Source organism: Chrysochloris asiatica, unplaced genomic scaffold (assembly GCF_000296735.1).
Source record: "Chrysochloris asiatica unplaced genomic scaffold, ChrAsi1.0 scaffold00255, whole genome shotgun sequence".
NCBI lineage: Eukaryota > Metazoa > Chordata > Mammalia > Afrosoricida > Chrysochloridae > Chrysochloris > Chrysochloris asiatica.
Genome location: NW_006408773.1, coordinates 654,353 through 671,062, shown reverse-complemented (window position 1 = coordinate 671,062; position 16,710 = coordinate 654,353). Strand labels below are relative to the sequence as shown.

Below are 16,710 nucleotides of genomic sequence, written 5' to 3'. Positions count from 1 at the left end.
CCTGGGCCAGGAGTCCCTAGGTCTTGCCATACTGATGACCAACCAAGTCTCAACCCACCTTGACAGGAGTCTATTGAACATGGTCGGATTTAGCTCTCAAGTTCATTGCTATTTTCCCCCCACTTCTCCTTATCCATAAATCAACGTGGTCACCAGCAAGAATACATGCCTGCTCATGTATACCCCTTGAATCTCAGTCTTGGAAGGGGGTTTGCCCTGAGCGTACCCGACCAATTGCCTTGATGGCTCCCCAGTGAACAACTTTCTGGTTCTTGTAGTAGTAAATCAGACTGCCATTATTATTTTTTATTTTTCCTGCTGGTGTTTGTTTCAACTTGGGATCAACAGGAATAACTCCTTCTGCATATGCCTCTGTTGGCACCAGCTAACGCAGTGGCAGGTCTTCTGCCTGGTGGTGGACTCCTGCCTACTCCTAATCCACTTATGCAGATTGGCGCTGTTCCATTGATTGTTTTGGGAGCTCCTACTCTTGATCCTGCCCTTGTTGCACTTGGGCTTCCTGGAGCAAACTTGAACTCTCAGTCTCTTGCCGCAGATCAGTTATTGAAGCTTATGAGTACTGTTGATCCCAAGTTGGATCACGTAGCTGCAGGTCTTGTTTCACCAACTCTGAAATCAGATACTTCTAGTAAAGAAATAGAGGAAGCCATGAAAAGAGTACGAGAAGCACAGTTCCTAATTTCTGCTGCTATAGAGCCAGATAAGAAAGAAGAAAAACGAAGACATTCAAGATAAAGATCACATTCTAGGAGGAGGAAGACTCCCTCATCTTCTAGACACAGGTGATCCAGAAGCAAATTGCGGAGGAGATCACATTCTAAGTCAAGGAGTAGACGACTATCCAAAAGTCCGAGACAGAGACGATCTCATTCCAGAGAAAGAGGTAGAAGATCAAGGAGTACATCCAAAACCAGAGACAAAAAGAAAGAAGATAAAGAAAAGAAACGTTCCAAAACACCACCAAAAAGTTATAGCATAGCCAGATGTTCTAGAAGTGCAAGCAGAGAGAGAAGACGAAGGAGGAGCAGGAGTGGGAAAAGGTCTCCTAAGAAGCCCAGGTCTCCTAAAAGTTATCTTGCTCACCATCCCCTAGGAGACATAAAAAGAGAAGAAGAAAGACAAAGAAAGAAGTAGAGATGAAAGAGAACGATCAACAAGCAAGAAGAAGAAGAGTAAAGATAAGGAGAAAAATGGGAAAGAAAATCAGAGAGTGACAAAGTTGTAAAACAGGTTACACGAGATTACGATGAAGAGGAACAGGGGTATGACAATGAGAAAGAGAAAAAAGAAGCCAACGGAAGAAGGTTCCCCTAAAACAAAAGAATGTTCTGTGGAAAAGGGAACTGGAGATTTACTCAGAGAATCCAAAGTAAATGGGGATGATCATCATGAAGAAGACATGGATATGAGTGACTGAATATTGCCTCTACAGGTATCCAACTGTATACATGCATCAGTGTCATTCTTTTGTGTGATTTCTTCATGCTGTATTTGTTCATCTCAAATCTAGATGTATACAGCTCTGAGTTATAAAATGGTCATATAAAGCTCCTGATAATGATATTAGTTGCTTACATCAAAAGCTTTTAGAAAATGGTGGTACATGGTAGCCAATTCTTGTCATGGTGAAATCTGATTGAGTAAACAGCAGTTTTCTATTCTGGTGTTGCTTCATAATAAAAATGAAAAGCTGCATGCATCTACAGCAGGCATGGATTGTTTATGTTGTATGATCTCCTTTATTAAGTAGGTTCACTTATAGTATTTCTAGAATTTGATTCATTGCCGTAATACAGCCATGTAGGGAATGCACTGATTGCATGTTAATTGTGGCAGGAATATTCTAAATGTCATTAAAATCCTTCAACATAATGGATCTACTTAGAGTCTTGTTTGTTGACACAACAAATTAATATTCTTATAGTTACATCTGAAAATGAGCATTTGAAATAGATAATCCTTTTAAGCCTTGTGGATAAATTTTTGTGGCTTTTGTTTAACTTTGAAAGGTTTGTGTATATATATATACTAACCTTTTTGATCACTAATTAGGCTTTAATTACAGAAACAGAAGATTTCAAATAAAACTTTGGCAGTGAGTAGAAGCATACTTTAAAAAAGCGTTGTATACTTTTTCATAAGGTATTTGGGATTTGGTTGTTGTTGTTTTTTTCCCTGAAATAATTTATTCCATTATCACCATCAATGAAAGCTTTCTGCCTGGAAATCCATTTGTAAAAGAGAGTTCTATCTTGCCCTGATTTTCAGTTTTTCCATTCTTACTAAATTTGTTTTAAGCTCACTATTAGAAAAAGGGGAAAGTGCATTTTAAACTGACCTTCTTCGTATGCTTTTACAATAAGACAAATAAACTTGATAATGCACTTATTATTTGCTCTCAAGTTGTATAAAACCAACAAATTTGTGTTACTGTTACTGCAGTAGTATTGTTATGCACAGTGATTTCATGTTATATGCAAAGTAGTTAGGCAACTGTTTTCTTAGTTACAGGAGTTTACGCTTCACTTTTGTGCAGTCAAAGCAAAAGTAGGCTACAGTCTGTGTCATGTTGATGTACAGTTTCTGAAATTGTTTTACAAGGACTTTGATAATAAAACCCTTAAAAAAAAAAAAAAAAAAGTATCTTCTGTTCTTCAAGCCACTCAAGCAAGGCTGGTCTGCTTGTCCTTTCAAGTGGAAATTTCCCACCTCAAAAGATTCTGGATGGGGATAAGGATTCTACCTATGGTCTTATGCAATGCAAAGGCTCTGCAGGAAGCCTCTTTCACTGGGAAAGTTCTAACCCCATTTTAGGTATTTCAATCAGTTATAGAAGTTATAGAAGATGGACATAAACTTTCTATGGCGATGTTTCTCACTATTCCTTTCTCTACCCTCAAGTGTTTATTTTTCAATAGTATGCAAGGGAAACCAAGATTAAAAGACAGCCAAGCATCTTAACATTATTTCCTCATTTTTACCCATTCAAACCATGCCTCAATCCCTGTATCCCATAGCCCTGTGGTTCCAAGGTTGATCATACATCATTATTTACCTCTGCCCCACTTAGCCCTTGCAAACCTGCCTAAATGTTCTCCCATCTACCTTGCTCTTTCATTCCCCTCTCCCTTCTTCTGTATTGCCCACCCACCAGTACCCAAACTATCCTGTGTCTGTTTCCTAACCTGTGCTCCACCTTCCTCTCGCTCCCTTCATCCCATCCCATACACTGTGGTAACCAGCAAATACTTTTTTTTTCCCTTTTAGTGTAGGTATTTTTTTCTTAAGCTTTTACAATAATGTTCCTATGCAGTATTTCTCCTTTTGTGACTGACTAATTTCACTCAGCATAATGTCCTCAGTGGTCATTTATGATATGCGGTGGCTTGCAGCTTCCTTGTTATTCTTCAAGGTAGCATAATATTCCATTGTGTACATGTACCAAAGTTCATTTATCCAGTTTTCCATTGATGGACACTTCTGTTGTCTCCATCTTTTTGCTATTGTAAATACTGCTGCTATGAACATTGGTGTACATATATCTACTCGTGTTATGGCTCATATTTCTTGTGGAAAATACCAAGTGGAAGGATTTCTAGATCATAAGGTATTTCTATATCCAACCTTCTGAGGAAGTACCATATTGTTTTCCAGAATGATTGCACCATTTTGCAATCACACCAGCAATGTAAGACCGTTCCAGTCTCTCCACATCCTCGCCAGCATTTATTGTCCTCTTTTTTTTTTTTATCTTTGCTGTTATTGCTGGTATGAGATGATATCTCATTGCTGTTTTGATTTGCAACTCTCTAATGGCTAATGGAGTCCTGGTGTGACGCTGTGAGTTAATGCGCCAGACTGCAAAGCCTTTTGAACTGCAAGGTTGGCAGTTCAATCTTACCAGCTGCTCTTTGGAAACCCTACACAGGGTCGCTATGGGTTGGAATCAACTCGATAGCACTTAACAACAACAACAACAATGGCTAATGATCGTGAACATTTCTTCATATGTTTGTTGGCTGCCTGGATATCTTTCTTGGTGAATGTTCTGTGCCCATTTTTTAATTGTGTTATTTGTCTTTTTCTTGTAGCGATGTTGTAGTTTCCTATATATTTTAGAAATGAGTCCCTTGTCTCATGCATTATTGCAAAAGCTTTTATCCCGTTCTGTGGACTCCATTTTTACTCTTTTGGTTAAGTTTTTTGATGCACGTAGGTTTTTAATTTTTAGCATGTCCTAGTCATCTATTTTATCTACTTTTGTTTGTATAATTTTCAAAATGTTTGGTAGTCAGTGTGTGCCCTGTACTAGAGTCCTCAAATTTGTCCCTATTTTTTCATTGATGGCCTTTATTTTTCTGGGATTCACATTTAGGTCTTTAATTCATGCTGAGTTTGGTTTTGTATAAGGCATGAGGTAAAGGTTTTGATCCAATCTTTTGCGTATCACTTTCTATTACTGCCAGCACCACCTTTTGAAGAGATTATCTCCTCCCCATGCAATATACTTTGGCCCTTTGTCGAAAATCAGTTGGCTGGGTGAAGGGTTGAGAGGCGGAGCGGGGCGGCCAGCTGGGTCGAGAGGGAGCTGGGTTAGGATGAACGAGGACGTGCTGACTATGCTTAAGATCCTCATCATCGGCGAGAGTGGGGTGGGCAAGTCCAGCCTGCTCTTGAGGTTCACAGATGATACTTTTGACCCAGAACTTGCAGCAACAATAGGTGTTGACTTCAAGGTGAAAACAATATCAGTGGATGGAAATAAAGCTAAACTTGCAATATGGGATACTGCTGGTCAAGAGAGATTCAGAACATTAACTCCCAGCTATTATAGAGGTGCTCAGGGTGTTATATTAGTTTATGATGTCACAAGAAGAGACACCTTTGTTAAGCTGGATAATTGGTTAAATGAATTGGAAACATACTGCACGAAAAATGACATAGTAAACATGCTAGTTGAAAGCAAAATTGATAAGGAAAATCGTGAAGTTGATAGAAATGAAGGCCTGAAATTTGCACGAAAGCATTCCATGTTATTTATAGAGGCAAGTGCAAAAACCTGTGATGGTGTACAATGTGCCTTTGAGGAACTCGTTGAAAAGATCATACAGACCCCTGGACTATGGGAAAGTGAGAACCAGAATAAAGGAGTAAAACTGTTGGACAGAGAAGAAGGCCATGGAGGAGGAGCGTGTGGTGGTTATTGTTCTGTGCTATAAACTCTGGGAAATTCCCTCTCTGGCATAGTTGATCAGATAATGACATCTTTCTGTATATAAACTCTTTAACTGCTATTTTAGGGACCTTGAAGTTTGCACATATTTGTTTTGTATCATGACAGTAAATATTTGCAGGAAATCTCACTCATTGGCTTTCCCAGGTAACATGTTATGGTAAGCATGCACAGTTTGCAGTCTACAGGTTGTTGGTTTTTTTATTTTATTTTTTAATTATTAATGTAACGTAAAATAGGTGTACCTTTTTAAGTACATTTGATTTTATGATTTACAGTTATCATGTAATTTTTTAAAAATCCATCTATTTAGTATCTGTTGATACAAGGTCTGCTTTTGATCTCCTTTTGCTTAAATACTCCTATTGATTATTGAATTACTTGGTATCTAGAACTCCTAGGAACATTGGGAGGTATACATATTCATCAAACCTGGCAAAATTCCTTTCAGGAATAATGAAGAGCATGACTCCACAGCTTTTCTAGGATGTTTGTTGACAGATTCTCTTATAGTATTAAAAATTTTTCTCCTAACAGAAAGTAGCCCAGGCCAATTTATAATTAAATCTCTATTTGTTCTGATGATGCTTCTAAACTAGCATTGATAGGTTAAAGAAGTTTGGTCTTTTTAATTAACTTCAATGAGTATCTCAGTGGTTTAACTGAGTTTTAATTCTATGTATCTACCTGGCGGTCACAGTTCTGTGCAGCATTTTAGTTATGTGGCAATTGGCAGATTGTTTTCCCCGTTTTGATTTCAGAAGCACATGAATAGTGTGTTTATTGTAATTCATGTAGTTCTTACAACTTTTAAATCAACTCCCTTTTTTCATAAATGTTGGTTATGTTTGTCCACATACCTCACCTGTAACTTGTATAATGTTTATGGCTATGTTTGTATCTTAAGATAATTACTAGTTGATATACAAATCTAGTTCTGTATTTTGAGGAGTGGGAGGGGAGAAAACAAGCTAGAAACACTAAATGACAATTTGAGAAAGGCATAATGCTTCCAGATTCTGATGTGAGTGGTAAACTTCTGTTTCAATGAAAATCTTGATCATTTACTGTAACAAGTAGTCAATAGCTTTCCGAAACCAACTTGTACAGACTAATAAATCTTTTCCACAGTATTCAGTTTTCTAAAAAAAAAAAAAGAAAAGAAAGAAAATCGATTGGTTGTATGTGTATGGATGAATTAATTTCTGGATTCTCGATTCTGTTCCATTGATCTATGTATCTTTCATTGTTCCAGCACCAAGCTGTTTTGACCACTCTAGCCATGTATTTAATTTTGAAATAAGGGAGTGAGAGGCTTCCAAATTTATTCTTCTTCTTAAGCAGTTATTTACTTGTTTTGGGTCTCTTTCCTTTCCATGTAAAGTTTGTAATTGTTTTTTTCATCTCCTTGAAGAATGTCGGAATCTGGATTGGGATTACATTATATGTGTACATTGTTGTGGGTATTATTTACATTTTCACAATGTTAAGTCTTCTTATCTAGGATCATGGTATAGTCTTCCATTTTTGTAGGTCTCTTTTGGTTTATTGTAGCAGCGTTTTGTAGTTTTCTTTGTATAGGTCCTTTGTTTCTTGGGTTACATTTATTCCTAAATATTTCATCCTTTGGGTGGTTATTGTAAATGGTATTGCTTTCCTAATGTCCTTTTCAACGCTGTTTTTTTGGTATAGAGGAATCCAACTGATTTTTATATGTAGACCAATGAGGTCTAGTAGCTTTTTTACTGAGTCTTTTTTTTGGGGTTTTCTATGTATAGGATCATATCTTCTGCAAATACTAAGAATTTTCTTCCTTTTTTGCCAATTTGGATGCCTTTAATTTTGTCTATCTTGCTGTATAGCTCTGGCTAAGACTTTCAGCACAATATTGAATAGAAGTGGTGACAAAGGGCATCCTGGTCTGGTTCCTGTTCACAGAGGAAGGTTTCAGTTTCTCTCCATTGAGAGTAATGTAGGCTGTTGGTTTTGTATGTATACTCTTGATTATGTTGAGGAATTTACCTTCAATTTTTACTTTGTTGAGTGTTTTTATCAGGAATGGATGTTGGATTTTGTCAAATGTCTTTTCTGCATCAATCGATATGGTCATGTGGTTTGTTTCCTTTTTCTTATTTATATGGTGGATTACATTGATTGAAACCTGGTGTGGCACTGTGGGCTAATGTGTCAGAGTGCAAAGTCATTTGAACTGCAAGGTCGGTGGTTCAAGCTCACCAGCTGCTCCTTGGAAACCCTATACAGGGTCGCTATGGGTCAGAATCCACTCGACGGCACTTAACTACTACTACTACTACATTGATCGGGTTTCTAATGGTTTACCATCCTTGCATCCCTGATATGAATTCCACTTGGCCATAATATTGGTATTATTTTTTTTGATGTGCTGTTGGATCCTGTTGGCTAGGATTTTATTGAGAATTTTTGCTTCTATGTTCATGAGGGATATTGAGCTCTAATTTTCTTTCTTACTGATGTCCTTCCCTATTTTTAATATGAGAATTATGCATGCTTCATAAAATGTATTAGGAAGTTTTCCATCCTCTTTTTGACTGAGGATGTGAAACTTTTCAATCATCTCTTTCCACAGATATAACCAATTTGATTTCTGTGTATTCTATTTGGTGAGGTCTATGTGTATAATCGTCTCTTTTGCTGTCTAAAGAAGGTATATCAAATGAACAAATCATTGTTTTTTCAGAATTCTATCATGTGATCTCCAGCATCATTTCTATCAGCAAGGCCATATCTTCGAATTGTTGATCCTTCCTCTTTGTTCCCAATTTTTGCATTCCAATCACCAGTAATGATCAATAAATCTTGATTGCATGTTTGATCAATTTCAGATTGAAGAATTTAGTAGTATTCTTCTATTTCATCCTCCCTGGCTTTAGTGCTTGGTGCGTAAATTTGAATAATAGTGTTATTACCTGGTCTTCCCATAGGAGAATGGATTTTATCCTATCACAGACAGCATTGTGCTTCATAACTGCTCATGCTATGTTCTTTTTGACAATGAATGCAACACCATCCCTCTTCATTTGGTCATTCCTGGCGTAGTAAACCATGTCGTTGTCAGATTCAAAATGGCCAATATTAGATGAGCCTCCTGTAAATGTTTACAGCCTCGAAAACCCTATACATGTTCGCTGTAACTCAGAAGCTACTCCACAGCACATAGACAACCAACCAACCATAGTTTCCCTACACTGACAATTTGTTAAGCAGGTAACTTTAGCTTGACTTGTATATGAGGATAAGTCAAAAAGTATCCATACTGAATGTGTATTAAAATGTCCCCGTCCATGTTCACAGCAGAAGACAACATTTAGCGTGTCAAATAGATGAGTGACAGTGAACTATGTGGCAAATTATTTTCAAATCAGCCATGGTTCTGTCTATGAAATAATCCATGACACGCTTGGGTTTTAGAAAATATGTTTTAGATGGGTGCTGAACAAACTCATGGAGGAGCATAAACAGGAGTGTTTGGACATCTCCAAACAAAATATCGACCAATCCTCAAAGGAAGCCAAAGGTTTATTTCAAATAATTGTTATTGGTGACAAGACATGAGTTCATTATTATGAATCTGTGATTAAATGACAGAGAAAGGTAAAAAATCAACAATCATTTGGAAAATTGATGCTTACAATTGTCTGGGATTCTAAGGAATAGTGTTGGAACACTATCAGGAGAAAGATTCAACAATCAACAGATGCTCACTGAAGAGCTGAAGCCTAAACTTCTGATTAAATGCAGAAGACTGCTATCCTTGTGATCTTTCATGACAATGAATGTCCACACACCTCTGCTCACAATGTTGATACAATGCAAAATCTACATTTTAAGGTGTGAAATCATCCTCACTATAGTCCTAATCTTGCTACATCTGACTTTCAGCTATTTGGTTCCCTGATATAAATCATTTGAGGACAAAGATTCACCTCTGATGAAGATGTGAAGACAGTGGTATATCTGTGGCTCACAGCTCAGCTTAAAATATAATAGAGAATATGAAAGCTTGTTGACAGATGGAAAAAGTGTATTGAAAATCAAGGAGATTATGTCAAAAAATGATACATTTGTCTTTTCTAGAAGTTGATTAAAATAAATTCTATACCCTGAGTGCAGATAATTTTTGACTCACCTTTGTATATACACCAAATAATTTCAGCCATTACTAGTAGGGATTCTGGTATTGAATTATGTCCAGTTCCTATTAAGAATTCATGAAACTTTTAGTCAAACGGCTCTGTCCTTGTTTCATCCAAGTCATCTTGATCTTTTATTATCATGTCTACATTCAAGATCTGCCTCTCTTTTTTGCATTTTTCCTAATATTCAAATTGCAAACAATCTTTAATCTCTCTGTATTCAATTGCTCAAATTTCAGACTTGGAAAGCTGTGATTTCAAGAACCTGGATAATCTTCAAATCCATTAAACCAGAATCTTCAGGTAGTACTTTTAAAGTGACCTAGGAGATTCAGCCAGGTTTGCAAGCCATTGAACTAAGACAGTTTTCCTTAAATGTATTTCTATAGCTCTTTTATACATTTCTATTTACTATTGCAATTATGTTTTTAAATGCTCAAAGAACTAAAGCAAGTGAGGCTCTTCTATCATGAGTTCTGCTCAATAGATGTGCATATTCCATCTGTCTGAACTGTAGTCCACGCAACACTAATGTCCTCAAAAATATTAATAAATGTTGCTCATAACAACCAAAATAGTGCTCTTGTCAACTGAGTTTTGGAAATGGTGGGGTAAACAAGATACCTTATTAAAATGATTCTCAGTACTTGTAATAATACACTAATATTAAATTCCGGTCTGGTGCTGTAGGATAAGCACTGGGTCACAAGTTCAATTTGAACTGGAAGGTTCAAACTCACCCGCTGTTACTTAGAAACCCTATACAAGGTTGCTATAAGTGGAACCGACTCCACAGCACTTAACAACAACAAGAACAATATTAAAAGTGAAATCTTGGCGTGGTGCTGTAGGATAAAGCATTGGACCACAGGTAGTTTTGAACTGCAAGGTGGTGGTTCAAACTCACCAGCTGCTCTTTGGACACCCTATGAATATCACTATGGGTCAAAATCGACTCCAAGGTACTTCACAACAACAAAAATATTAAAGGCAGAGTCCCGGTGTGAGGCTGTAGCATAAGCACTGTATTGCTAACTGCAAGGTCCATGGTGGTTCAAACCCATCAGTTGCTCCTTGGAAATCCTATACAGGGTTGTTATGAGTTGAACTCGAATCCAAAGCATTAAACAATAGCAATATTCAAGGCAAGTTCCCCAAAGAAGATTCCAGACTGAAATATTTCTCAAATTAATTTTGAATATGGGAATATTTTCTCTTGGAACATTTATTAATATCCTATAGTTATGGAAGTCAAATGATGTATAGCATTAGGCAAATCTACTGCACAAGACTTTTTTAAAGTGTTGAAGAGCAAAGATGTCTGTTTGAGGTCTAAGGTGCGCCTGACCCAAGCCATGGTATTTTCAATAACCTCATATGCATGTGAAAGATGGACAGTGAATAAGGAAGAATGTAGAAGAATTGATGCTTTTGAGTTATGGTGTTGGAGGAGAATATTGAAAGTCCCATGGGCTGCCAAAAGAACCAATAGATCCATTTTGGAAGAAGTGCAGAGTTCTCCTTGGAGGCCAAGATGACCAAACTTCTTCTCTCATACTTCATACGTATTGTCAGTAGGGATGAGTCACTGGGGAAGGATATCATGTTTGGTAAGGTGGAGAAAAAGGAAGACCCCCAACGAGATGGATTGGCCAAGTGGCAGCATTGATGGACTCAAGCGTGACAACAGTAGTGAGGTTGGCCCAGGATCGGGCAGTATTTCGTTCTGCTGTGCATAAGGTCGCTATGGGTCAGTACCGACTTGATGGCCCCTAACAACAACAACATAAGCAAAGTAAATGAAATCAATGTAACCAAGAACATAATTTGGAAGACTTTATTATAAGTTGCTCTGGATTCTGCCAAGGAAAACAGCAACTTCTAGACTCTGTGAAATCTCAAAAAGTACTCTCTAATCACACAAGATAGGTTTTGTGTTTTGCTACCTGACATCCTGCACTTAGAAAGCTCACAATCTCTAAGGGAAGACAGAACATAACCACATTTAATAATTACAACAATAGAAGTATATATGCAAATGCAGCCTGGAACAATGAGAGCAACAGAAAATACTTCTCAAAAGAAAAAACAGCAGGAAAAATCAAAGACAAAAATGGCAGTATGATTGCAGTATGAACAAGCAAGTTGTTTACCGGGGAACTACCAAGGCAAACAATCAAGTCCCTTCAGGACAAAAGCCCCTCCAAGACTGAAATTCAAATGGAACACATGAGCAGGCATGTAAGCTTGCTGGTGCCCATGTTGGTCTGCTGGTGAGTGGAAAAGGGGGAAAGGCAGCAGTGAAGATATGAGCTGAGTTTGAACATGCCCCATAGACTCCTGTCAACCTAGAGATGAGACAGAGAAGAGGAAGGGCTGGTTGGTCCAAAGTATGGTGAGACCTGGGGAGTTCTGAGCCCATGGACAAGGACATAGCCACAGAGGGCTAGAGCTGAGAGTGAAGCATCCAGCTGCTATGAAGTGAGGGAAGATGCACAAGAATGCCCAAAGTTACAGATAGTACCCATGTGAACTAGCCTTAATGGCTTGATGATCAGAACTCAGCTAGAGGAAGATAAAAAAAGAAGAAAAAAATTCTTTTGATAATGGAAACAAGTGTAAATTGCTACAATTTTATGAACTTGACCTATGCTTATGGATGTAGTAAATTCAAAATACCAACTGAGAGGGAAGGAGTATTAACATCAAGTATCAATCTTATCCCCTTTGTATACAGGGTTGATAGAAATAGGTAACTTAGACATTGGCTACCTAAAATTGGGGTGGGGGCTATAAAGGCATGAAGTGACTGACTTACAAGTTTTCAAGAGGGAGTTTAGTTTAAGAGTATGCAGGGGATGGTAGAGTTCCCACTGAGTAGTTTTCATCTTCTCTAGATAGGTCTGGTGAAAGGAGATGGGGATAAGATTCTTATGATATTTTCAATAGTGAGTAACTGCTATCATGACTAATTTTAATTGTCACAACTGTAAGGTAGAACTTTTGTTACAAAAAAGGGGGAGTGGTTAATCTTACAGTCCAGGAACAGAGGACACTAGGACCATCAAGGGAGAAGAGCACGAGCAGAATGTGGGACCCTATCCAGAGAGGCAGCAACACCAGAAATGGAAGCAGAGATGAGAACATGGAGAGAGGGAGCAGCAGAGGACTCCAGACTCATGGAAAGAGAAAGACTGAGTGCTGGCAGCCAGAGGCAGGCTTAAAGAATGTGCCCTTTGGTTGTTAAAATTATTATATATTCCTGAATGCTTTTGTGTATACCACCACCACCACCACCACAACCACCCCCAAAAAAAGAAGGAATAGAAGCAAATACTGTTGAATGATGATGCATGGAGGAGATTGTAATCATTGCAATGAAACAGTGAGTTTAAAACCGCTGTTCTCCCATGTAAACTATCACTCAATTCACAATAAAAACTTCTTTTTAAAGTATGTATGTAAGGTTGACATATTTAGAAATAAGTACAGTTTTAGTAATGAAATAATAAAGAAAAGTTTTTCATTCAAGACACTTTAGTAGTCCTGATCTGATTTTTAAACTCTGATTTTGTTTTGACCTGTATGAAACACAAGGACAAGTGTAAGGACCACTTGTATTATCTGAATATTCATTTTCCAAATATTCAAACTTAAGAACATGTAGAGGGAAGCAAAAGTTATCATAACTTAAAATAGTCACTAATGAATTGACCACTTATAAAATTAGTCTCTACTCAAGCATCTCTCCTTATTTAATATTTGCTTGTGTAGATCAGCCTCTCACTTATTTTCTGATTTTGTCATACAATACAAGGAAAATCAGTTTCAAATTGAAATTTCAAATCTCACAAAATATTAAAAAGTAAATGAAGTTGATGAAATAGATACTGAAGAACTACTCCAACCACATATAGCGCATTGAAAATTAAGAATCTAGTAAAGTAAGACAGCAAATAAAGGATAATACCAATGCAGACACACACACATAAAATGTTTTCTATATCAAAGGGTTAAGAGAATTCCTTAAGAAAATTGTAAAGTACTGGACTGTTTCAGCCTTTTAAACAGCACACTTTGTTGGTTCTGATAATAGTGAAAACCTACATATTTTACCTATGTTTGATCTATTGTCTTAAAAACTTTTCCTTTGGATATTTTAGTTTCATTTTTACAAAAATTGGAGTATATTGCCCCAGTACAGTTTTGTTGTATAGTACCATTACTAATCAAAGAGAATATTCCCTTATTGTTCTGGAAAAATTAGTCAAACACATTACACCATCTTAGTTATTTTGAGAAAGAATAGAACCTTCTTTATTTATTTCAGTTTGCAAATATTCTAGACATTTTCAAGTGGCAAATGTCTGAGCTCTAAAGGAAGTGGGTAACACTGTACTTAATTTATCTCCCTTTCCAGATACAGTACTTGGCATAGTATTGCACAATTAATTAATGCTCAACAAAATGATTACATTAATCTGAACCCCTTGCCTGCAGATTCACAACAAATAAAGTTTAGCCACTTTGATTTCCCAAACATGAAAAAAGCTCCAATGCAGTTACAAGCAGATATTTGTTCAACAAAGGAACAATGAAGACTTAGAAATTAAACTTTCTCTGGAAATACAATCATTGTGAAGATTATGTGTATGTCACAACCTTAAATATGGAGCCAGAGACTTCTGGACAATATGACAGTTTGAGTACATAGAGATACCCTTTAATTTCTATGATAGAGCCATATAAGATCAAAAGTTTTAATTTGTAGAATGAAGTTAATATTGTGTAGACATGATCTAAATTGGAAAGAGGCAAAGGATTATAATTTCCTTTCATATCTTTTTTTCAGAGTATTCATAGTTTCTACAAATGCATGGTATTTAGAAGTGCTGTTATTCATGAAATACAGCAAATGTATTAATGCATTATAAAACATGAAATATTAGAATGTATTTACTATTCTTGATGAAATGTCTGAAGGAAATTTTCAATCCTCAAACAGTATAGAGATCCACGATTATCATAAGTGATGGACATATACCACTTGTGTGCCAGTTTGACTGGACCATGATTCTTAATGTTTTGACAGTTATGTAGTGATATCATTTGGCAATTATAGAATGATGTTATCATCTCTATGGTTTGTTCTGATGTGATCAGCCAATTAGTTGTAAAGGAAGTTTCCTTGAAGGTGAGATCTGCATCCAATATTCATATAATTTCTCTGGCAACTTTGCTGGCTTGCTCTGGATCCTGTATCTGGCTCTTCATCACCTGACTTTATATTATTCGGATATGTTGGCCTCCACAGACTGTCATCCAGTAGCCTATCATCTGAACTTCTGATCATGGATTTATCAGCCTTTGTAGCTACAAGACTCAGTAGATCCTCTGGCCTAACTCCTACAATAGACTTTTTTTTTTTTTTAATGTTTTATTGTGAATTATATGATAGTTTACATGGGTGAACATTAGTTTTACATTCATTCTATAGTATATCGTTTCATTGCCATGGTTACAAAACCCTCCATGCATTATCAACCAACCAAAGGGTATACACTACCCCCCCCCAAGTCTTCAGCACACAGTCGCGCTCCCACTCTGGATCTAAAGTACCCAGATGCTCCATAGCTCCACTTCATCTTCTCTGCCTCCATCTCAGGCATCACTGCTTCTCTGGGTAGGGTGCCACTCTGGGCTCTTCTCCATTGATGGTCCTAGGTACCTCCGCTCCTAGATTGGAAAGTTAATCACTCTCTTTCTTGCTATAAAACGTCTACCTTTACATTTCCAACCCTCACAATCAGTCCTGATAACAATTATTCACTATTGTATCACAAGAGACCCATCTGCATTTCATTTCATCAGCTCTGCCTAGACAGATTGGATAGTACTCACTGGAGATTCTGCCTTCCTCCAGGCCCACTGACTCTAGGTTCCCTCTTGAAAGCTTGTGAGCCAGTCACTTCTTGCTTTTGTAGCACAACCCCCCCCCCCCATTTTGGGTAGCCAATGTCTAAGTTGCCCATCCCTGTCTATTCTGTGTGTGGAGGGGGTGGGAATGACTTTTGCTGTAAGGATTTGTTCCCTCTTTTGAGCTAATGCATCCATTGGGATAGGTCAAGTTCATCAAATTGTATCAGATTACTCTCTTTTTCCTCTTCTTTCTTCTTCTGGTTGAGCTCTGATCATCCAGTCATTGAAGCCATCTCAAGTGGGTATTATCTGCAAGTGTGGGTGTTCTTGTGCATATGACCTCTCTTTTTATCAGCTGAATGCTTCACTATCCACATTGTAGAGCTTAGCTCGCCACTTCATTGCTGTTTTTCTCTCACTTCCCCATATCAGTGATCAGAGCGTGTATTCCCATTGAGTCTTATTCTTGGAATGGGGGTTTGCACTGAGGAGACACGACCACTTGCCTTTATGTTTCCTGGGCAAGGAACTTGTTTGTTCTTATAGTAACAGTCCGTCTGCCTCTATTGTTTTGTATTTTTCCTGTAGGCCTTTCTTTCAAGAAGTAGCTTCTGTTCTTCTAGCCGCTCCAGGCTGGTCTGCTCGTCCTTTCAAGTGGAAATTTCCCAACTCTGGAGATCTGAATGTGGTTCAGGCTTCTACCTATAGTCTTATGTATTACAGAGGCTCCGCATAAAGCCTCCTTCTCTGGGCATGTTGTAGCCACATTTTACGTATTCCAATCAGTTATAGGCAGAAAACGGACTTATAAGCTTTCTATGGTGAAGTTTCTGACTATTCCTTTCTCTCCCGCTCCAGTGTCTATTTTATATTATAATGCAAGGAAAACCAAGATTCCAAAGACAGCCAAGTATCTTATCATGATCTCCCCCCCCCCATTTCTCCATTCCAACCATGTCTCAATCTCTATAACCCAGAGCCCTGTAATTCTAAGGTTGTGCATACATCATTCTTACCTATGTCCCACTTAGCCTATTCAAACTTGCCTAATTTTTCTTCCATCTGCTTTGTTGCTCCATTCCTCTCTCCCTACTTGTATATTGCCCCCTCCCTAGCACCCAAAATTTCCTGTATCTAGTCACTGCCCTGTGCTCCACCTTCCCCTCACTCCCCTCATCCACCCCCAACATATCAGCAATCAACAAAGAATTCCCCCCAACCCCCTTTAGTATGGGTTCTTTTACTTAGTCTTTTACAGTAGTGGTCCTATGCAGTATTTCTCTTTTTGTGACTGACTAATTTCACTCAACATAATGTCCTCAAGGTTCATCCATGTTATGTGGTGGTTTGGCTCTTCCTTGT

At 37.7% G+C, this 16,710-nt stretch overlaps 1 protein-coding gene and 1 pseudogene across 2 annotated transcripts; both read left to right on the top strand.

The window, feature by feature from the left end:
• Positions 1-366: 366 nt before the first annotated feature.
• On the top strand, positions 367-1,438 carry LOC102811713 (annotated as a pseudogene).
• A 3,181-nt stretch (positions 1,439-4,619) lies between these two features.
• Positions 4,620-5,240, top strand: LOC102839413 (ras-related protein Rab-18-like). Of its 2 annotated transcripts, XM_006873800.1 has the most exons (2): positions 4,620-4,811; positions 4,998-5,240. In XM_006873800.1, the coding sequence occupies exons 1-2, from the start codon at positions 4,620-4,622 to the stop codon at positions 5,238-5,240; spliced, it is 435 nt and encodes a 144-aa protein (XP_006873862.1). The 2 variants fall into 2 exon arrangements, with proteins under 2 accessions (XP_006873862.1, XP_006873861.1); XM_006873799.1 differs by having other exon boundaries at positions 4,620-5,240.
• The last annotated feature ends 11,470 nt before the right edge of the window (positions 5,241-16,710 follow it).